Genomic DNA, 23,348 nt, shown 5'->3' with positions numbered 1-23,348 from the left:
ATTTTTGTTTTATTCAGTACAAAAATATATATTATTTTTAACAATTTCTTTGGAGCAATAGAATTTAAAAACACAAACAATAATGATAGTTTATAGTTACACTAGTCAGGAAAAATGACTTCATCTATTGGGACATCATGATCATCAACTGGAATTGATGGAACCATCTGTTCCCTAAAAGCTAATGCCACAGTAGGAACTTTTTTACCTAATTTTTCTTCACATTCTTTAAGGTATGTGTCGTAGTATCCTTTTCCATTGCCGATGCGATGACCTAATTTTGTAAAACCAATGCCAGGTACTATAATGAGATCTAATCCACCTAAACCAAAACAGAGAATAACAAGTGTCTTTGTTATAAGATTTAAAAAAAAATTTCACACCTTTTTAAATGTGTTCAAAACGTTACCATGTTTTTTTTTTCTACACCAATCCAAACTTTTTTGGCACAATTTTTAGGGCACTGGAAAGAATACTTAGCCCTCATAGCTTCAGGTGGTTAAAACATCTTTTGGAGCATAAAATTTTCCATTTTGGAGACAAGAGATGGTGTGTGCGTGCATGTGTGTGTTTTTTCAAAGCTCCATAAACATTATTTATTGACCATTGTCACTACGCAGCCTGAATTATCTTCTAGAGGTTTTTTTTTTAAAAACTAAAATAGTCTTTACATGTAAAACTACTGCATTAGGGTTTGCTATAGTGTTAACACAAAGGCCTCTGAGAAGTGTCTCCCCCCCTCTCCCCCTTCACTGCTCCACTGACCAATGTAAATAAATAACTTTAAAAAATAAGTAACATTAAAAAAATTCAAAAATTTAAAAATATTTCTTTCACTTTTAGATGCTTTTTACTATTTTTAGGTCTTTGATTGCACAAACAATATGTTAATTTATCATAACACTTCCCATTCATGACATGAAGGCAAAAAATGACAAAAACATAATTTCACAGGAAGTCAACACATTGACATTTTCTTAATAATCTAACTAAAGTACTAAAATGTATCAAAACTTGACTAATCATCACAAAACTAGCCAATTACAATGAGAAATATTATACTATCCAATTTCTTAAATTCTGAAACAAGGTGGAAATTCCACTCCCTTCCCTCTTCAAGTTATGCACACATAAGAAGGAAACAATTGTTTTGCGAGCACACTTTAGCAATGACAATATATTTTCCAGGAACACACATCCACTTTGAACCTTAATTAACTACTTGCATTCATTGTTTAACAGCAACAATATGAACAATTACATGTATTAAGGAACCTACAGTAAACTCCTGATTATCCGCAGAATAGGGTGGTGTTGTCACTGCGGATAAACAAATAGGTAAAAACAATGATAATGTACGCAACAGTGCATTAAAAGATCAAAAATACTTGCATACATTTAATCTATAGCTGAAATGGTAACAGTGTTTGCAGTCCCAGATCTGTGTACCTGCAGTGTGGGGGCATCACGTCCTTAAGGGGCCCAACGTCCCAAGAAATTGAAAAAAAAAAAAAGCATTAAGACTTACTAACATTGCAAATATACACTGTTGGTTTCTGGGGAGGGGCCCTATAGATTTTGTTGCAGGGGGACCCAAAATTTAAGAGACCCGGACTTGGGTGTGTGTAAAAGCTAGAAAAGGGTTGCTCATTATTGCAGACGGATTACCCACATATGCATGCAAATCGTGCAAGCAGATTAACTGCAACTAATCAATCCAGGTTACCTGAAGCATGCAAAGGGGAGGGGAGAGGATTTTTTCAAGACTAGTCCGGCTACTCATTTATACACGTAAGTAATGTAGGTCTAAAAATCAGGAAGTAGGGTAGGTCAAAAAACCAGTGAGTAGGGAAGATGTTAAGTAGTAAGTAAAGTTATGTCGATTTAAACATCAGGTTTCAGTATGGTTTTGGTGACCAAACAGCTTTAATGTCATTGGAAGGGAAGCAATAGATAGGTCTAAGGAAGCAAATAGCCAAAAAATACATTCTGCACTTTTGTTAAGTTAAAATGTGTGCATTTATCTATATTCAGCTATTAATCATCACTGATGTTTCTTTTTGAAAGTGAAGGGTGTAATCTGCCCCGTGGGTAAACCCACCTGCAGATAATCAAGAGTCTACCGCATATTTAAAATGTCGCACATTTAAGAGGCTTAAAGAACCCCTTGGTTCATTGGCTACTAAGTAAATTATATCAAAGAATTAATGCAATTATATTTAAATAAAATATTTTTAAAATTACGATTGTGTCTCAAATGTCATAGTTTTATAAAACTTTCTTGGGTTTATTAATAGATCTATTTAAAACAATTCTAAAGAAGTTCTCCTGCCCTTATATAGAAGTTTGGTAAGACCTCATTTGGAGTACGCTGTTCAGTTTTGGTCCCCTTATCTTAAGAAAGATATTAATGTATTGGAAAGGGTTCAAAGACGGGCTACAAGGCTAATAAATGGACTTTCTCATTTAGACTACGATTCCAGGCTTAGAATGCTAACAATGTACATTCTTGAGCAAAGAAGAGACCGTGGGGACATGATTCAGTTGTTTAAATTTACCAAAATGAAAGATGTTACAGAGCTAAAGTTTAGCACTGAAAACAGGACAAAGGGTCATTGTTTTAAGCTATTTAAATCTCAGGCTAACATGGATATTAGGAAAAATTATTATTTTAGCAGGGTAGTGGAACCTTGGAACAGCTTACCGGAAGAGGTGGTAACGAGCAAGGGAGTAGATAGTTTTAAGACGGTCATTGATCTTCACAGGGAATTGTAAATTGACTAGGACCAGTCTAGCTGGGCCCAGAGCCTGTTGTTGGTCATCACTTTTGTGTTTGTATTTGTAATAAAGAAATTGCTTATGTTTTATGTATGCTTTAAACCTTATACTATCACAATGTTCAAGTGAAAAGCTTATGAAATTTCAATCTAATAGCCAAATGAAATACTTATAAAGCAAAGATTTCCTACCATGATTAATGAAATTTTTCAGATGATTATTTTGACAGTGCACAGTGTAGTATTTTAGCTGATATAAGAAATTCTAGCTCAAGATCCATTATTTTGCAAAAGTTCCAAGACATAATAAGCATAAATTCGGAAAGCTATTTTTATGAATAAATACATTTATTTAGAAATCAAATTTGCGGCAAATGGCCTAAAGCAATAAGTTTTGTTTTCTTTCCCCTTTTCCTAATTTTATGCCAATTTTAAGATCTTGCTTATTTTTTTCTAAAACTATTAAAGTAATCTGTTAAATAAATTTTATAAACACAACTATACCTTAATTCTATTTTAAGTTGAATGGTACTGAAATTAATCGCTAGTTTCTGTAAACCTTTTAGAAATGTTTGTAAAGACAAAAGTTTTAAAGATTTAAATTTTCAGCCAGGGTTAAAAAATTACATGAAAAAAAATATGCATTCCCATTTTGCAGACTATTATCCAATTTTGTAAAAGGAAAATGTGAAATTCCTGTTAAAAATGCAAACATATCGCACATTTGCGTCAATCCATTTTTCATTAAAATTCCTGCTTTTTTTATATATATATGGCAAATTTCTCTGATTTTCTATAGTTATTTAAGAGACAGGTTAGAACTACTTAAATCATATAAAATTTCTCTTCTCTGATCAGGAATCACCTGGTTTATGTTTAAAGAGAAAAGATTACTTAACAAAACTTGACCTCCTGCAGGAGGCTCACCAAGCATTTTGAAACTGGCAGCATTCAAAAAAGTTGACAAGCCATGATAAATTAATTTTTATGCAGGTCTAATCTAAGAGAAGGTTTTTTTTTTTTAATTCCATTTTCCAAGCAACTACAGAATAGCTTAGCTAAGAAATGGACTGTTTGTTAAATGAATTCGCCAACATTATCAAAGAAACATTATTTTCAAAAATTTTCTATGATGCAGCCTGTGTGAAATGGCCATGTATATAAAGAAGACACAGAGCAAAAACTTCTAACTGGCGTGGTTTTAGATGAAAAATAAAAAAGTGTCCCCGAAAATAAACCACAGAAATAGATTACTAAGTATAAAGAAAGAATTAAGCTAGTTTTACAAAGAACAGCTTAATAAAGCATATATTGTATAATAAAATATTCACCTGTGCACAGAGCATTTTCATAACTATTGTCTAATTCTGCAGGTTGCTTTATTTTCCAGGATGTAAGAGGGAGTTTATCAAAGTCTTCTAATGAATTAAGTTTTACCATGTCCATTTGAGTACTTTTGGAGCTGAAAAGTAAAACAAAGAAAAATTAGTAATAAAATACAACATCATAAAAAATAAATTATTCAAGAAGTAAACGATTATTCTCAGTGATAAGCAATTACATTTTTTACAATACCAAATGTAAGCCAGAGAACCGAAACAAACAGCAGTTGTTTTTTAGATTAAAGCCTGGGCTGGAATCAAGTAATTTTCATGTGTTGTGAAAAATAAATGAATAAATCATTTACAAAAAATTAATAGTAAAATGGCAGATCAAACATTTTTCTGTATCTATAAAAATAAACAAATATATAAATATATATTAAAGTTATACATGGAACCAAAATAACAAATAAAATAAAAATATGCATTTTTTGGAAGAATGCAAATGGAAGTGTGAAGACCATCATTTATTTTTATTTCTCAATCCATTGAAAAACAAAAAAAGTGCTTCAGTGAAATTTATACTACTATCTCTTTACCATAGAAATTTCTTTTACTGGTAATCAATTTACATTTATTATTGGTACTTTATAATTTAAAGTTAGTTTACTACATATGATAAATATTTAGCTTAGCACTAAAATTGATCAATGTTGATTTTAACACAAACAATAAAGCAACTTAATAATTTGAATACAAAATTTTGCATATTTTAAAGAAAGACACAACTATTTATATTTTTCTCTTGATTGAAGTAATCTGTTCATGGTTGACATGGAATTGGCAAAAATCCAGCTAAGACGAGTCTATCTGAATGAGGGGGAAAAGTAAAAATTTGATGCCTGTGCTTTGTAAATTTCAATCTGACTCTGCTAAGAGGCTAATATATATGTACTGTAAAAGTGGCATCCCTGAAAACTAATAGATGCGTCTATTTCCGCCTGTAAACTGGATGTTTGCCTTTCCACCTCATTAGTGTGGTCAGACTATGCATTTTTACTGTTTAAAAATTTTGTTTAAAACCTAAATATTAGTATTTAACCAGTAACTAATGAATTGACAAAATTCTGCAGTATAAACAATATTATGATTAACTACATTTAAAAAAACACACAAAAAGTGCATCCCCATGTTTTGGAGTTACAATGTTCGGGGATCCACTTATTCAATGTAGAATGATGTAGGTAAATGTACTGCATTTACAGAAAAATATCGACTATAGATGTAAACAAAGAAACATACCACTTGGTGCTTGTGAAATGTATGTTTGGCTTGGACTAGAACAAATTGGTGCCAAGTAGATGGCTATGCAAAAAGCTTTGGTTTACTTTTTTCTTTCAGAGAAGATTCCCAAAAGTAGCAAACTTTCTAGCAATATGTTTGTTTATTTTCGGTCAGTATTTTTCATGAACACAGTACTGATGTAACGCTATTTGAGAAAAGTTGTTCTTATGTCTATGCATTTTTTTTTTTTTTTTTTGCAAATTTCAAAAAAAAAAAAAAAACGCATATTCATGATACATATTCATGTGAACTTGAATGACACATACTTAGAGAAATTTAATAAACAAATCAAAATTATATATTTTTTGTTTCAAAACAAAAAATATATAATTTTGTTCAGACATTTCAAAAATATTCTCAGAATAAAAAAGCTAAGTTAAATTTTTTTACCAATATTTTGGAATGAAACATTCTTTGCCAGACTTAAATAAATTTAGGAGAACTCCTTTGGTGTCCACTTCAATATCTCTGCTGAGGTAAACACTAATCCTTTTGCTCTCCAAATATTTTTTGTTCTGAAATAGCTAAAATATTTGAAATACATAAGTATAATATAAGAGTATATCGTAAATAGATTAAGTATGCTTATTAAATACATTGCTTAAGGTAAAAAAAGTGTATATATAGCTAAAAATATCATTCTTTAGTTAATATAGTATTTTTTCCAGGCAGTGTTGACGACTGGAATTTATACAAGTGGGGTAAAATATTTTTGGAAGCTGAAGACTTTATTTTAGGCTATCTTTGGGTGACTTAAGGGAGGAGAGGCATCGTTTTCTCTCCCATAGCTGCCAATTTTCCCAATTTGTTTGGGAATTATGTCTTGGCTATTCACTTACATTGACTCTTGTATTAAACCTTTTTCTGCATGTATGATTTAAAAATAAATCATACATCAAGAATTATACACATAAAAAAAAATAAGACCACCAGAAATATTTCAATGGTGTAGTCTTAGTCTGCGCTACTTCAGAGGCACCTCCGCCATATTTATTAAATGAGATGATAAAAATAATATTCATGAGGGAGAATAGATTTCATTTTATCACTGATTCACTGAGCAAATGTTCTACATGAGAATTCATTGGGCTTGCGTTTGAGATTCATTTTCCCATGAAATAATAATAAGCAGAAAACACTCAATTGGAAGCAAATACCTTTTTAAGCACCACATCAGATTGCATCTGCCTTTCCTCAGGAGGCATATTTCTTAATGTATCTTTAAGTGTTTGCCTCAAAGCATTTTTTGCCACCCTCAAAGACATCTAAAATTAAAATCATTGAAATTAAAAAGGAATATATTTAAAAACTTGAAATCAAACATCGGTAAAAATTAATTCTGCATATAAAGGAAAACTACAACATTAAAAAAAGGTACCTAATGTATTTGTTCACAAAAGAAATAACTTAGTTTTTTTTTTTGGGGGGGGGGGGGAGGGGGACAGACTAACTGACACAATCAATTAACAATGTACACAAAATATAAAAATAATGTTAAACGTTAAATTTTAAAATTACTACTAGAAATTACAATTTTACCAAAAATAAAGACTCAGCAAAATTTATCGTAAAGAAAAATGATTCAATGTTTAGGTGAAAGAAACGTAAGTGGCTGGTGCACCAAAAAGGTAAGGGGGGGGGAGGAGAGGAGAGATGAGTACGGTTGGGTTATATTAATGGATTTTAACAATACTGATTAAAAAACCTAAAAATGTGGAACATAGCCTCAAAAATTGGGGCAGATGACCAGTAAACTTCGCCGTTCCAATCCCAAGTTCCATCTTACGAAATAACATGAAAGAAATCTATTTATTTGTAGTTTTTAGCTTTTACTTTCGTGAAATACATCAATCCACACGGTAAAAAGTTACTCTTCAATCGAACATTAATTTATAATTCTAAAAAGTGGGGTGGGGGGGCATTTGCTCCCCTCTCCCGTACAACCGCCTACGAGAACAAACATAAACTATTCCATTAAGCGTTGGAACGATTTCAGAAAAATACAAAACTAGGATTCTAAGTTTTTTAGATCTCTTTAAAAATTGTATTAATAATAACTTACCACCTCCATTCCTCAATTCACTCACGTGTACGAAAGTTTGTTTACATACAAAGCAAAATGAAGAGCATAAAGACTGGAGGAAGCAAAGCTTAATATTGCGATGCGAAAGACTATTTACATATTCATAAATAACCTAAAATGAAATTATGAAAAATGATGTACATAGTCTATATTTTCCATATTAGTTAAAAAAAATAAATAATACCCCTAATTAACTAGTATATACGTAGTCAAAGTGTGGAACTTTCATATAGCTCAGTGATATCAGCAGATGTTGCTAGTTGAAGTGAATTAAATATTTTGGCGGCAAAGCTTTCCCCCTGTCATGGAAACCAATGTTGTTTTCACCTAGTGGTGTAGTTCAAGTTTGAAATCTACAACATTTTTCACTTATATAAAGTTTTATGTTCGTTTTTATCGCTCTAAATGCGATTATTTTAATCTTAATGATTTCTATGAACTATAAAAGCATTTAGTTTTATTTGTTTTTGAATTGATTAAGTATTGTAAGTAAATTCCTAATTAATGCTGGTTTTATTATTTCATGATTGGGTTATTTTAATCAAGGGAATGTATTGCTGATTATGTGAATATCTTTGAGCAATATTATCATTATGTTTGTCTTTTAAATGTCATGAAATAGGTTTAATTTTCTCCCGGAAATGTCAAACTTTGGTTCTGCGATCTGAATTGACATTTATGAATCACATTTTGACACTTGATGCTTTTGTTTTTCAGAAATTTTATTGCTAATTCTTTCTTATCATTTCAATGAAAGGGGTACATAAATATTTTAAAACTTAAATCTTGAAAGTTTAAAAGAAGGTTTAAACCAAGTGAATATTACAAATTTTTATCTAACCTTTTTTCATATACTTTCCCAAATTTTACCTGTACATGTTAATGAAAGAAGGCAAAACCCTCTGCACACAGAATTTACAAGCAAAGCTAGAGATAAATATCGTGTTAATAAATTTGTAAGAGCACATTTAAAAAATACTATATAATTTAACTTTTTTGTGTATTTCCATAATCCATGGTACAGTCAGAGTACAGTGAAACCTGTGTTAGTTGACCACTTGTGGTGCAGTAATTTAGCGGTCAACTTACAAACAGTTTGTTATATGGATGCCTCACTTGTCAATCGATGTTATATGGATGCCTCACTTGTCAATCGATTAACTCCATAAAATAAAAAGTAAGGAAAAGAAATGAAGATGATGATGTAATCAATAGGAGTAAATAGGACCTGGTGTTAAATTTTCTGCCATCACATGGTCAGAAATGTACTGAGCCAAAACTATGCTAAGCATTGATTAAGCACTATTAAAGCAGAAATGAATATTTTAATAAAAAGTGGAGTTAATCGATTTAGCAACTGAGGCATCCATATGATTCTCAGCCAAAAAACTGGTCCATATAGACAGGTGATCAACTTCAAAGGGTGGTCAACTTTACTGGTTTTGCTGTATTGTTTAAAAAAAAGGGGGGGGGGATAATAAATTTACCAGGTGTTTCTGCATTGATAGTTTACTCTTTCACCTTTTGAAAAAGGCTTTCTGAGCTGAACATGGTATAAAAAATCAATCCATGAATATGGGAGTGGGAACGATAGAAGACTCGGTAAATTCAAATCAATAGAAGTAAAACAACAAAGGCTTCCTTTGCAAGTATTGTTGGTTTACTACAATCAAAGCTTGAAAAACAGTTTATAAATCACATTCCTTGATAGATTAGGCCGTAAAATACATAAGGGCTCCTACTGTAGTTTTTTGTAATTAAATATTTTTCATAAAGTTATCTCATCAAATTTTGAACCCAGCCAATGTTTAAGATTGATATTATTGATTATTATATCAAACCAAGTTCATATCTGCAGCATATGTCTGCAGACCAGTCCCCTGACCAAAAAAGGGACAGTATGATTTCAGATAAAAAGGACATTTTAGTTCAATAAAAAGGGAACTTTTTAGAAGACCTTTTATAACAGAAACAATGTTTTATTTTATAATTTGGAATATTTTATGCATACTAATCCCAAGTACTTTTTAACAGTATTTTTTTTTCTTTTTAAATAATGAAAAGCACAGCATAAGGGACCGACGGCTCAAGAAACCAAAAAAAAAAAAAAAAAAGAGTCGAAAAATAAATTAAGATTCTATTCTTGAAACTCATTGCATATATGGTGAGAACAACAGTGAATCGTAACTAATAGAAATAACTTTCTAGGAATTGGATTTTTTTTCAGTTTGGATTGAAATTACAAGATTGGCTGAATCTTGGGGAAGAGGAACAGCGTCAAGTTATGGGAGACTTGTTTCCTTACTCATATAACTTATAAATAAAATGAGTTTTCCAAAATCAGGATTAAAAGCCCACATAACTACCAATAAGTGTATAAACAGGCAAGTTAAAAACCTTAAAATAATAATAATAAATAAATAAATAATATTTTAAACAAATAGATTCAAAACATAGGTAAAAACATTACAGCAAGTAAAAAAATAACAATCACTTTTAAAAATTAATTGTCCGGAGGGAGGGGAGCATTCAGTACGAAGTTAGGGGCCCTGCTGATTTTTTGCAAGGGGGGGGGTCTAAAATTTATGGATCCAGGCCTGCTTTAATATCTACTATATGGTACATGTGATAGGATTCATTTTTTCTTGATCTATGAAAATGTACATAAATCAAATGATAGTACAAGATTTTTCAGTCATTATTGATGGTTCAAAGCAATTTTTAGCAGGATCGCCATTGGCCATCAACCATTTGAAAAGATAAACACAGACTTATTGGCCAAAATGCTATCTATCAAGCTTCAAAAAATCACTTGCTAAAGTAAAATTGTTTACTCAGCATACAAGTAAAATTGGAATTGATTTCTTAAAATAGGCTTTCTTGAAAAAAAAAAAAAGTTGAAAAAATATATTTCTTTTATAAAGTAAGTATAAGAATGACTTAATGTTTGCAATTTAACTTTTGCTTTTGCAAAAAATCTTTTTGTGATTCCAAATTTTTTGAAATGTCAATTTAGTGATCATAAGTATTGTAAATAGCTTGTTTTGATAAAAATAAGCAAAATATTTATTAAATTATTTTTTTTTTAAATTATTTTTTTGAAAAATCTTGTCAAGAAAATCTTTTTTGTGTGGGTAAAATTTTATGTTTTCCAAAATATTCAGATTATTAGCACTTTTAGGTATTTGTTAAATTTCAAATTAAACTATTACACAATCTTTATAGGAGTTATAAACTATCTTTTACTGTTGTATAAAGTTTCATCAAAGTACTAAAGTCAATGTTTTTATAAACTAGAACTAACTATGGATTCAAAACGAAAGTTTTCAAGCAGTCAAGGGCCTCCTCAAAAATTCATGAAAAAGAAAGTAAATGATGATGATGAAGAGTATGAAAGAAGTAACTTTGAAGAGGAATTGGCTCTCATGGATGAGTTAGAAGAAGAATTTCAGGCCGAGTCACTAGAACTGCAAGATTCTACTGGTAAACTTCCATTACTATTTTTTATTTTAAAGGTTTTGAATAAATACTTCATATTATTGTTTTATATTGTTCATAAATTGTATACTCATACACCTTTAAAATCCAAAATTAGGAAATTTTTTTTAGGAAATATCATTTCTGAATGTAACTTTTATTATTCTAAAAAAACCTATAAAGCAACTTGTCAGTAAAACTAGCACAATTTGAACTGGAAACTAAAGCTGATTAATAAATGAAAATATGGATTTGTTTGTGCATACAAATTTGAATATTTTTACAGATAGAGGCTGGTTGGACTGGCCTCAATTATTTTAGTAACCATTTTTTGTTTCAATTTATGACCTACAAATAGCACATTTAGTACTACACAGGGGTTCATGACGCCCCAAACTGTTGATACTATTAGTCATTCATTGTGTTCAAAAAATTCATGAATAAATGGAAACAATAAACAATTGCAGTAATCTTTTAATTTCATCAACAAATTTTAAAAGTAAACATTTAAAATACTACTTCTTTTCAGTGCTTATGTAATTAATTAGTATCATTTTTGCCCTATTAGGTGCATTTTTTCCTGTTCAATTTGGTGCTTTTTTACCTATGCACAAGCAGTTTCAAAATTTTTTTCCTCGCCCAAAATTGTAGGTTCATTTCTAAAGGATTGAGAAAGGGAAGGGAAGGGTTCATTCCTCAGAATGACCCCACCTAAAATGGTAGTCTGTATATGCCACTGGTCCTACTAATCCTATAACAAAATCGCATGGTATAGTTGTATTGAACAAGTATTATACCAGAAAGTTGTTTCAATAGTGCTGAGTAATTCTCAGAAATCTGCAAATTAATTTTTTAAAATGGTTTTCATCAAGAGTGCAGTAATAAATTGAATTCCTCTTTTAAAGTGAGTTCTTTTAGTTCATGGTTATTTGCAGTTTCTTTATTTTTTGTGTCATAAAGGAAAAAAAAAAATATTGTAGCATTTTTTTATGTTAGAATGTGTTTTGAAAGATGCTAATTTTAGTGAAGTTAGTAATTTTTGTCAAATACTTCAAAATTGTTATTAAAAATGTTCAACATAAGCTCCCACCTTAACTGTTAAATATTGTTTACTGTTGTCAATATTAATCCCTTTATCATGGAAATAAAAAGAGAAAAAATGGTAAGTTTTAATGCAAGTATTAAATATAATTTTGGGGAAATGCATGTTTATTTAGCTTCATTTATTTATTTTTATTTCACCCACGTTAATCTTTTGCTGGTTGGTATTAACTGTTATTATTAAATTTTTAGGTGATGCCCCTTGTTCTCAGCCATCTAATTCCAAGTGGTCACGTCCTGCTCCCCCTTCTTTAAACCCTAGTCAAGATGGTATTGTTTTTCAACAAATAGATATAGATTACTATGTTGGGCAACCCGTTCCTGGAATGACTCGCTGTACTTCAAGCCCTGTGCCAATAATGAGAATTTTTGGTGTTTCTAAAGCTGGGAATAGCATTATGTGCCATGTGCATGGGTTTTTCCCATTTTTCTTTGTTCCTGCTCCCACAAATTTCGAGTCGTCTGATTGTGTCATGTTTAAGGTAAGAAATTTACTCGTTATTAATTTTTTTTTGTCCAGACATTTGTTTAATTGAATGTAAAAAAAAAACCTTATGGCATTGTATGTATAAACATGCACGTAATTTTTGTAACTTTAGTGTTGACTTTAAAAAAAAAAGTTTTTACATGCTATTTACTTAAAACATTGTGACAGAAAAACGTGAGGCTTTCTCTTAATACTGTTAAAATTCAAATCTACCTGTGAAAAAAAAGAAGTTAATTTAGAATGAATAAGAAAAGTTTACAGTAATGCTAAGGAACTTAAGAGCAAAACTTTTATGTTTTTGCTTGAAGCAAGTCAAACTAGAGTGTTTGTTTTGTTTACAACCTTTGAAGCTGTTTTTTCTCCTGTATATTTAGCAATGCAAAATTTCAAAAATGTAATTCATGTCCAAGAAATGACAAAAAGAATTAAGCCTGACTGTTTTTTGATGAAATTTTTTCTGCTTAGGTGAAAGCATTTAATGCAATATTTCTTGATCATTTTGAATGCTTTTTATGACCTCAGTTATATAATGTTTTTGGACATATTGCACTTTTTTTTGTTGTCTGACCACAAGTGAGCTATAAATTTATTTAGGGTAAATGCACCAGTAACAGACAAGGGTCCAGTAACAGAAAGTCATTAGTTTGGATTAAAATAATAAGAATTTTAGGCATGTAAAACTGATGTTGCTGTTGTAATCATTTGCTGTTATCAGAGTGAATTTTATGAGCCAATTGGTATTTGCAAGACAGTGGTGGAAGGTTATGAACAGCCACCTCAAGATCAGCTGATGTTTCATGTTTATTTGAATTTAATAAGGCTTTTGTTCTAAGAATAAAGAAGTTTTTCACATTTTGAAGAGAAAAAGATAAATTTGTCCATTACTTATCCTTTCCTCATCCTATCTGTTTCTGGGTATCATCAGATTTTTGGTGTCGGTTACTGGGGGTCGGACATTTTCTCGAAATTGAGCAAATAAAAGTAGAATTAACTAATTCAGAGGATCCAGAAGCAGCTAAACGTCATGTAAAATGTTGTTGCAAGAGAGAAAAATAGTTTAAAAAGTCTAAATACATTAAAAGGTTCTGAAAATTGAGTTAACCGGGAGCGATGTCTTAAGCATGTCTGTTGCTGGTGCCTTTACCCTATTTATTTATTTTTTCAATTCATTTTCTCATATTTGCATTAATATTTTAATATGTTGCTAATTTCATGTTCATATATTAAGTTGTAGTATTTAACTGTTATTTTTTTAGGAAATTCTGAATCAACTAATACTTGCTGATATGAAATCCAACAAAGAAAATATCAGCAATGCTGTTCTTTCAGTTGAAATAGTTAAAAAAGAAAGTAAGGTGATTTTTTGTTTATAATCAAATAAAAAATAGTGCAGTAAGTTCAGAATAGTGTATGAAAGTTTTACTGCAATTGTTGGATCTTTTGATTTTCAGTAGGATTTCAGTGTTTGAATTGCAAATTAATGGGATAAATTCATATTACCCTTTACTCATGTTTAAAGTTTAATATGAATGATGATTGACATTTTATAGTTTTATAATTCCTTAAACTCCATTTTAAAGAACCTTTTACTTTTACATTTTAGAGCAGCGGTTCCCAACCTTTTTCTCTTTGCGAACCCCTTGGAAGAGGCAAAAAAGTTCGCGAACCCCCTGATGTTGAAATTAGTAACATGTAAGAAACAATAAAAAAAACAGCATGTTTGCTTTCCATTTTTTGCAGCATTTGATTGCAATAAACAAAAATATAATTGTAAAATATCATTAAGTGCAAACATTAATAAAAAGTTAAAACTACATCTACAAGAAAAATTATAAACAAGAAGTTTTATAAACCAACTTTTTTTTTTAAGCATACTTTAAATTGGGGAAAAAATCCTTAATGCGATATTTGTGGCTGTTTGACGGAACAAAGAAACTGAAAGTTTGGTTCAATGTCTGACAGTTTGAGTCTTAAATCAGGCTCTGCATTCAATCTGCTTCGGTATTTATCTTTGAGATAAGTATAGGAGGAAAATCCTTTCTCGCACAGATATGTTGTACAAAATGGTAATAAAATTCGAATTGCTTTTTTGGACAAAACGGTATAGTCATTTCTTACACTGAGCCAGAAGACAATTAACGAGAGCTCTTTAAAGGTAGTTTTCAATGAATTATCACAGGATAACTCGATGAGCATTTCCTTTTCAGGTAATGTCAGGGTGTTCTCTAAGCATGGATTTCCTTCAAAAGGATTGCGTATCCAGTTGTTTAAGAGAGGGACGTTACGCCTATTAGGAAAATACTCGTCAAAAGTTAGTTCAAGATGTTGCTGATGTTCACATACATTTCTTTTAACGCTTTCATCAAGTTTCATTGAGTTTTCTGATAAAAAACTACTAAGAGAAGTGAAACAAGAAAACTCACCCCTTTCCAGGCATTGGATCCAGAAATTCTATTTTTTTTACCATAGCTTCAATTTTATCATATACAAAGAAAATATTAACAACTGCACCTTCCAAGGATAGATTTAATTCATTTAATTTTGAAAAGATGTCAGCTAAATATGCAAGCCTTTGCATCCAAAGAGGATCGAATATGCAAGTGGACAAGTGAAATGGATGATCAACAAAAAATGCTTGGACTTCTGATTTCAATTCAAATAAGCCTGTCAAAATTTTGCCACGGGAAAGCCATCTAACTTCTGTGTGAAGAAATAAAGTAACATGAAGGCTTCACAAATCCTCACAAAGCGCGTGAAATAGACGGCAGTTTGTGGCACGTGATTTTATGAAATTTACAATTTTTACCGCATCATTCAAAGTAGCGGATAATTCTGCGGGAATACGCTTACATGCTAATGCATGTTTATGAATGCAGCAATGAGTCCATTCAATTTTCTCGTTGATCTTCTTTACTCGCACCACAAAGCCAACAAATTTTCCTGTCATTGATTTTGCACCATCCGTGCACACACCCACACACAAGGACCTATCTATTCCATTTTCTTCAAAGTAACTGTTGACCAGTTCGAAAACTGCTTCTCCAGTTGTGTTGGTTTTCAAAGGTTTTGCAAATAGTACATCTTCTTTAATTGTATCGTTAAAAATATACCTAACATAGACAAGTAATATTGCAGCGTTTGCTACATCAGTCGACTCATCAAGCTGGATCGCAAAATTATTCTCTTTTATTCTATTCTCAAGTTCTTTCTCCACATTACTTGCCAAATCAGTAATTCTGCGTGATACTGTGTTGTTTGATAGCGGAACCAGGTCAATTTTTTTTGCTGACTTTTCTCCCAGCATACACTTAGCAATATCTTTAGCACACGGTCCAATTAAATTTTCTGCAATTGTATGTGGCTGTCCAGATCTTGCAATTCTATAACTGACTCGATATGAAGCTTCAAGGGCCATTTTACTATCTTCGTTGGATTCTAACAGGAACGTAGAGACGCTACACTTTTTATTATATTCCAATTTTCTTTTAAAATAGTCGATAGGTTTGTCCTTGTGTGTCGGATGCTTTGTTTCGAGGTGTCTTCTCAGAAGTGACGGTTTCAAACTGCTGTTCGCTAGAACTTCGTTGCAGAGAAGAAAAAGCGGTCTAGGTTCAGACTCTTCTAAAGTAAAATAAAAGCCCATTTGTAAATAGTCACTGTCATATTTTCCCTTTTTTCCTTTTTTCTCCCCTAGTTCACTTTTCTGTTTAGTCGGGGGAGGCGGCAGTTCATTACAGCTATCTATTTCAATATCCTGTGTTGATTCGAAAGTTACTGCTGATGTTGAGGGTTGATCGATTGACTGCTTGTCCATTTGTCGCTCAACCAAACTACCAGTTTTCAACCATCGATCCATAACAGCAGAAAGTTATTAAATCATAAAAATTACCAACACGATTATAACTTCACAAACAGAGTAGCAAGTTCACGTAGCAAAACCAATTGCAAACAAAATCACTTGTTTTCAAGCATCTCTAAAGTATCTCTAAATACGTCTGTTAACAACTATTTCCCCAGAACTATGAGCATGCTGATGTTATATATTTTTGAAAACGAACAGATGGGTAAAATCCAGTAATAAATTTTAAGTTTGGAGCCTTTTGCTGTCATGTCTGCTATTCGATGACTGAATTCGACGGAAATTCCCGAGTTATATTTCAACCAGATTAGAAATAATACCCCTATGATGCATTGTTTGAGAATTCTTTATTTTTTTCGACATATGTATATTATGTATATTGTTTGATTGACTCCACGCGATGGCGCCTTTTTAAGGTCATCGTGATCCCCGCCACAGCTTAATACAACGTTTCTGCATGGCGCCTCGCAATAAAGAAGGAAGGATATCTCTTTTTGTTGTCTATCGAAAAAAAAAAGGAGAAAATTTCTTTTAACCAAGATTATAAAACCGCTGAAATTTTTTTTTGAGCTTAATACAAAAGTCTGGCGCGTTTTCAAATTAAAAAAAAAATAGTACTATGTGTGCAAATTGAATATTTTATAATTTTTTACCAAACTAGGAAAAATCCGCCATTGCACCGAAATTTTCGCGAACCCCCTTCCTGCACCTCGTGAACCCCTGGGGGTTCGCGAACCACCGGTTGGGAACCTCTGTTTTAGAGTAAGATATTAGTCTTAAGTTATGTATAATTTTGTTGAAACAAAAATGGAAAAGAAAAAATAAATTTATAAATTTTGCTGACATGCCACCCAACAGTTATTTCATGTATTCCTCCCACTTTTTTATAATTTTAAATAATTTTCCTGGTTTACAAATATTTTATGTAGTATTCCAGTTTTTGTTTTAAAAATATTTTAAACTTGTCTTATGAGAATTAAACTGTGCAGTGCACGAATTAAATACTTTAGGAGGCTATGCGCTGTAGTTTTGCCGGCTCATAGGTATTTTATTGTGATTAACTTGATGTTTTATAACTGCATGTGTCACTTATATATAATTGAATTCTCTATTTGTAGAGTGTTATTAGTTCCTTTTTATTATATATTTTTAAAACTTGGCTGTCTACCTTTGTTTTTTATATGTGAATCATTCTGCTGATTAAAAAAAAAGTTCTCCAGAGTTTTCAGTTCATTAGCTTGGTATGTCCGATTGTAAAAGAGTATTATGAAACGATACACTTAGTAGAACAATCTAACATTTGAGTGTATTTCAGTCAGGGTCCGAAAACATCATGATATTTTTATACATATTGGATATTTTGATATATATCTGATATTTTCAATTAGCACAAACTAATGTCTTCAAACTAGTGTCTTTTCTTATATTATAATTACAATATGTAAACTTAAAATTAATGTTTTTTTCATTATTTATATCTAATATTTTATTTTACATTTCTATCGATTTTAATTGAGTTAATTTAGCATCAGCTGTTTTACTCATTTTTCTTCTGTTAGCTACTTTTACAGTTATACGATTCAGAAATAAGTAATATGCATTTGTTTGTGCACAATCGTAAGACATTTTTTGGTATGTTATTAAAACTATAAAATATCAAAAATCAGCTATTTTTAAAAAATTAGGTAAAATTAATGATAAAGAAAATCAAATGGAAATTTTTATGTACGAATGCTGAAGAGATTGAAGCTGTGAAATAGGAGTGCTGCTTTTCCTCTCTCTTAAAAATAAAAAGTTATGATTCCCTTTGCTAAAAAATTGTAGTTTTGTCTTATAATTTTGATTTTTTTTTTTTAAGCAATCACGATTGCTAATTGTTTTTACTTGACCGTCCTTGGTGTCCGGTTCCTTTTTCAACCCTATTGTCCTCTGCAGGCGCGGCTCCTCCGGTCCTGAGCAATCCGCTTCTCCTGGTCGGTAGCGTCCATGTCTTACACACATACACACTCACACACCCCCATACACAGTCTCCCACACCCTCATGCCTTTACACACATGCACGCCAAGGTGCATTCACACAGGTCTACACACACAAGCCTACACATACACAACTCTATACACGTAACCGCCCAAAGGGAGGGGCAGGCTTGGGGGGACAGGAGCCGTTTCTAGAAACAATTCCAATGAGTAGGGTCCTGTTGCAGCTTGTGGTTGCAAAAACATAATTTGAATTTAAAATTTCAGAATTCAAATTAATTTTAATCCAAACTATATTTGATCTACATTCACACTAGAAAATCTATTTCTTTTTTTTATTTTAAACTTTAGGTATTTATGGATATACAAATACTGGGAAAATTCCTTTCCTAAAGATCACTTTACTGTTACCCAAGTTCCTGCCAGCTGCAAAGCGCTTGTTAGAAAGTCCTGTTAAATTTGGTCGCTTTGGTATGCTTAATTTTTCTGCATATGAAACCAACATTGATTTTGAAATCAAGTGAGTTCAAATCTGTTTTCAGTTCAAAAAACATGTGTATATGTTTAATATGTTTTTCTGTATGAAAAAGTTGTATTGAAGTTTAGGCTGTAGAATAAAATAATTATCATTTATAGACAGTGAAGCATTAAAAGTTTGCTCTTTAAAGATTAACATGAGTAAAACTCCATATGATGAATTGTGTTAAAACATTTAAATAAGTCGAAAAGTGACAGCACAAAAAAGGGTAATATTCTTTGATATAAATGTAGTTAAAATGAGTGCATAGGTAGTTATTTCTTTTGTTATTTTTAAATTGAAACTTATACTTTCTACATGCTGTGCCATTTTAAAGTTCTATGTTATGTGTAGCATTTGCTCGATTAACTGTGAGATGCATAATACTTTTGATAGCCTTTAACAAAAAAAAAAAAAATTTTCTGGTGTATTTTCCCCTTAAAATATGCCTTGAAAAGTTCAAATTTCCTGTTGACTTTTATGTATAAAGTTTAGAGTATTTTTTAAAAAATTATTTATCCCCATTGTTAAAATTAATTTCATTACTAGCACATTAATTTGTTCCAAGCTTATAAAAGTCAAAGTCAAATACTTTAAATGATGCATTAATTTTTGTATAGTTATAATTTTTCAGATCATTTAAGGCATATGTAACATATATGCCTTAAAACATATATGATAAACATATATGTTTTAACACATATATATTTGTTAAACGCAAGAGTCAAAAGAACATTTTCATGCAGAATAATTAACCTTTCTACATTTTCATGGATCATATTTACATGTTCATGGACAAATACATATTTTGATACACACATATTCCTGTATTGTCCAAAACTGAAAAATCTATAGCCTGTCATAAATTTTTGTGCCTTGAATAGTAGAGTATTTGTAGCAACATTTTATCATAGCCAGCATCATATTTTCTGTCAGTGTTACTAATTTTTATCTCCAGACAATGAGATAATAATTTGCCTCGGCTAAACTTAACCTATGAGTGGTGTTTTTTAGAAACTAAGTCTGTAAAGAAGTTATTTTAATTCCAAGCGCCATCAACTAAAATTTTAAATCGAATCTTAACTACCTTTTTTTTGTAATGATAAACTACTATTACCTCAAGAGGTTAGTACATGTTTTTAAAATATTTTTTATAACCTATAAATTATTTTATATATACTATTATTAAATAGTGATGTCTTGCTTTTTCACAAAAAAAAAAAAATTATGAACTTCAAAATTTGAGCAGGGATTAGGCATTTTGGAACCGTTATTATAAGTAAAATGCTTTATAACTTTTATTCTCATAGAGTATTTTCAAACATTTGTAAAAATTTTTTTTCCAGATTTATGGTTGATACAAAATTAGTTGGGTGCAATTGGATTGAAATACCTGCTGGTAAATATCGCCTATTATCTGGCAGCTCGAGAAGTGCAATTTCTCGATGCCAGATTGAGCTGGATGTTGCATGGAATGATTTCATATCACACGAGCCAGAAGGAGAGTGGTCGGCAATTGCTCCATTAAGAATTTTAAGTTTTGATATTGAGTGTGCTGGCAGGAAAGGTAAGGAATCTTTTTAATTTTATATTCACAGTAGAACCTTGTTGATCTATATCTCTGGTTTATCTGGATCAAATTGAGTTTAGAAAAAATATGTTTACTTAAATGATGATTTTCAATCATGATTGCAAATGTGGAACTATAAGTATGCCGAATATTTGTTTTTTGTTTTGATTAAATGTACAACCCCTGCATAGAGCATACAATAAAGTATAGTACTAATCAATCAAGCAATATGGTGTACTTTAAACGTCAATCCGACAACACTGCAGCCGAACTATAAATGATAAAGTATTTATAAAAAATGATGCTATATAGGTTTTTTACAAAGCATTGTTTTGTGTTGCAATGAAAAATAAGTTTGAATTTGTTTTGCTTATTACCCGGACCTGAAAAAATCATGTGCCACTGAATGTGTTACTTCGGCAGCTAAATTCAATACTGAACCGGCTACTTTTTTATAACCCTATTACTCATAGATAATTATTTCATTGATTTTTTTAAAAAAGTCATTTCTATTTCGTTGCAGTTAGTATATAATGTAAAAACAATCCCAAGCCTTCTCATGGTATTCAATGTTGCGAATGTTAAGAAAATCATGTATATTCTTCAAATCTTTTTGCCATAAGCAATTCTTAAATTTCCTTTGCTCCATTTGTGAGAAATATTCATACATATTGCGTTGCAACTAGGTCTCATATGCTAATGTTTCCATTTAAAAAGTATTACTCAAGGGACTACTAGACTAAAAAGTCTTGCCGCCACTGGCAATTAACTAAGAATTTCAGTTTTCAAGTCTAGTTGGGTAACTTAAATTTTAAAAAATAGTATTTAAAGGTGTTATTTTTCTTTCTTTGATAAAAATCATGATTGTCTTTTTTAATGTATAAATATTAATGTTTTTTTTTTTTTTTAACTCTGACTAGATCAATAAGTTTATTCCACCTATCCTTTTTTTAAGCAGAACAAATGATGATACTTTTCTGCTATGGGAAGGTAAAGTGCAATATTTGCTAATTTTGCATTTTACAGTTTTTGAATTTTTGTCATCTATTTTACTTGAGCTTTATACATGCTTGCTCATGTGGTTTCCGTTAAAAATAATGTATGTTAAAATCGTCCAAATTCCAGAATTTCACTATTGTTAGTATGGAATTCAAAACATGTTTCTTTAAATATCTCAAAAACTCATTTCTGCAGGTACTGCTCTTTACCTTCCCACGACAGTTTTGCTCTTGAAAGGTTTTAGAATGTAAACAAATTACAATGTGATAATTATTTATTGGCATAATCATTTAGTGTATATAGATTTTATATTGTTTATAGTTTAATTTAACAATTCATTTTGAATTTAAAAGCATTGTTTGGTTGTTTTGAACTGTAAAATTTTTATTTCATGTTAGGTATTTTTCCGGAGCCTGACAAGGATCCTGTGATTCAAATAGCTAACATGGTGGTTCGTCAAGGAGAGAAAGATCCCTTCATTCGCAATGTTTTTACTCTGAAATCTTGTGCACCCATTATTGGTTCACATGTTTTGTCATATCAACAAGAAAAAGAACTTCTTTCTGTGAGTATTACATATTGTATGTTAATTATTAATTATTGTCCTCCAGTAATATATGTCCTACATGTAAATAAGCTGTAAAGATATTTTGATAAAATCCCTTAAAAATAATCTTTTTTTACAAGTACATTGTTTTTTTTTTAATTTTTATAAATGACCAATCATTTAAAATCAATTACAAATTCAAGATTCCTTTTGTGAATCTTAAAAAAACTGAATTTTGTGTGTGTTGAAACTTGTGAATCTTAAAAACAATTGCTATAGTGAATTCAAGAAGGTAGATTTTGCATCTGCTGTTAATATTGTTTTGAAATTATGTGGTTTTTTTGTTTCGTATGCTCTTGATGTTTCTTTCTTTTTTAAATTCTACATTATTTACATTTCAACTTCAATAGGAAAGTGCTGGTATTATATCATGTAAATTGGTTGCATTTTGTCCTATTAGTTTTTCATGGTTGCATAAATGAAAGCAAAAAAAAAAAAAAGACGTTTTTAAATGGAGATAGTTTATTCCAATCCAAATTTATTGTACAAATCAACAATTCTTAAACTGTTGTTAGTCATTCTCATTGTAAATTTATTGTTGAGAATCAATCAAACTAAAAAAAATGATCTGCAGAACTCCAAACGAACAAAACTGAAACTTGGTTTCCGAGCACTTTTCTCTCATTATTTTCACAATGATAGTGAAAGAAAAGTCTTTATTTCAAATTTGTTCAGCCCTGTGTGTGGAAAGTGAAATTTGAAGGAAGCTCCAAAACAATCATTTACCATCTCAGGGCTGTGGGGTAGCTAGCAAAAGAAGGGGGAGAGAGCATCCCCCCATGAAGCAACAAAATTATACAGTCGACTCTCTATAACTCAAAGCCTTATAACTCAAATATTCGATTATTAATATTTGATACACTGTCTTTTAAATTATAATTGCCCTATTTATATGCTAAAGCGTGTTAGGTAAAAGTTTTAATTATCTATAATGTTAAGCATGTCAACATTTTCTTTTCTTTTTTAATATCATGAAAGCAAATAGGGGGGGGGGGAAATCCTCACCCTGCGTTTCAACTCGGTTCTGATATTGCAAAAATTTAACAGGTACTTTTTAAGCACTTTTCATATACTTGGCATGTTTGTTACAGAAAAATCTGAGGCTTGCTTTTGCTTATATCTCAGCAACTAGACCACTTAGAGACTTCAGGATTTCACTAAATGATTAGCTTAATCTTAAGGTACAACTCAATGCTGAAAAATTCTAAAATAAAGTTATTTTTTAGTT

The 23,348-nt window shown here is 30.8% G+C and overlaps 2 protein-coding genes across 4 annotated transcripts in view; one reads left to right on the top strand and one right to left on the bottom strand.

The window, feature by feature from the left end:
* On the bottom strand, positions 1-7,574 carry LOC129227843 (5-formyltetrahydrofolate cyclo-ligase-like). 3 transcript variants are annotated; one of them, XM_054862457.1, is made up of 5 exons: positions 7,506-7,574; positions 6,601-6,708; positions 5,834-5,967; positions 4,109-4,239; positions 1-322 (listed from the first exon to the last, which is right to left on the bottom strand). In XM_054862457.1, exons 1-5 carry the CDS (start codon positions 7,512-7,514, stop codon positions 102-104), a joined length of 603 nt encoding a protein of 200 aa, XP_054718432.1. In that variant the 5' UTR covers positions 7,515-7,574; the 3' UTR covers positions 1-101. The 3 variants fall into 3 exon arrangements, with proteins under 3 accessions (XP_054718432.1, XP_054718433.1, XP_054718434.1); XM_054862458.1 differs by lacking the exon at positions 7,506-7,574 and adding an exon at positions 6,822-7,381; XM_054862459.1 differs by lacking the exon at positions 7,506-7,574 and adding an exon at positions 7,149-7,381.
* Positions 7,575-10,831: 3,257 nt separating this feature from the next.
* LOC129227497 (DNA polymerase delta catalytic subunit-like) overlaps positions 10,832-23,348 on the top strand; it is a 60,867-nt gene continuing 48,350 nt past the window's right edge. Inside the window, exons 1-6 of the mRNA XM_054862072.1 lie at positions 10,832-11,009; positions 12,297-12,586; positions 13,848-13,941; positions 18,779-18,947; positions 20,291-20,511; positions 21,912-22,078. Of these exons, the coding sequence (XP_054718047.1) occupies positions 10,832-11,009; positions 12,297-12,586; positions 13,848-13,941; positions 18,779-18,947; positions 20,291-20,511; positions 21,912-22,078 (1,119 nt within the window). The remainder of the gene's footprint in view (positions 11,010-12,296; positions 12,587-13,847; positions 13,942-18,778; positions 18,948-20,290; positions 20,512-21,911; positions 22,079-23,348) is intronic.

Source organism: Uloborus diversus, chromosome 8, assembly GCF_026930045.1.
Source record: "Uloborus diversus isolate 005 chromosome 8, Udiv.v.3.1, whole genome shotgun sequence".
Lineage (NCBI taxonomy): Eukaryota > Metazoa > Arthropoda > Arachnida > Araneae > Uloboridae > Uloborus > Uloborus diversus.
Note: the sequence above shows the minus strand (reverse complement) of the source record. Positions and strands in the feature narration are given on the sequence as shown.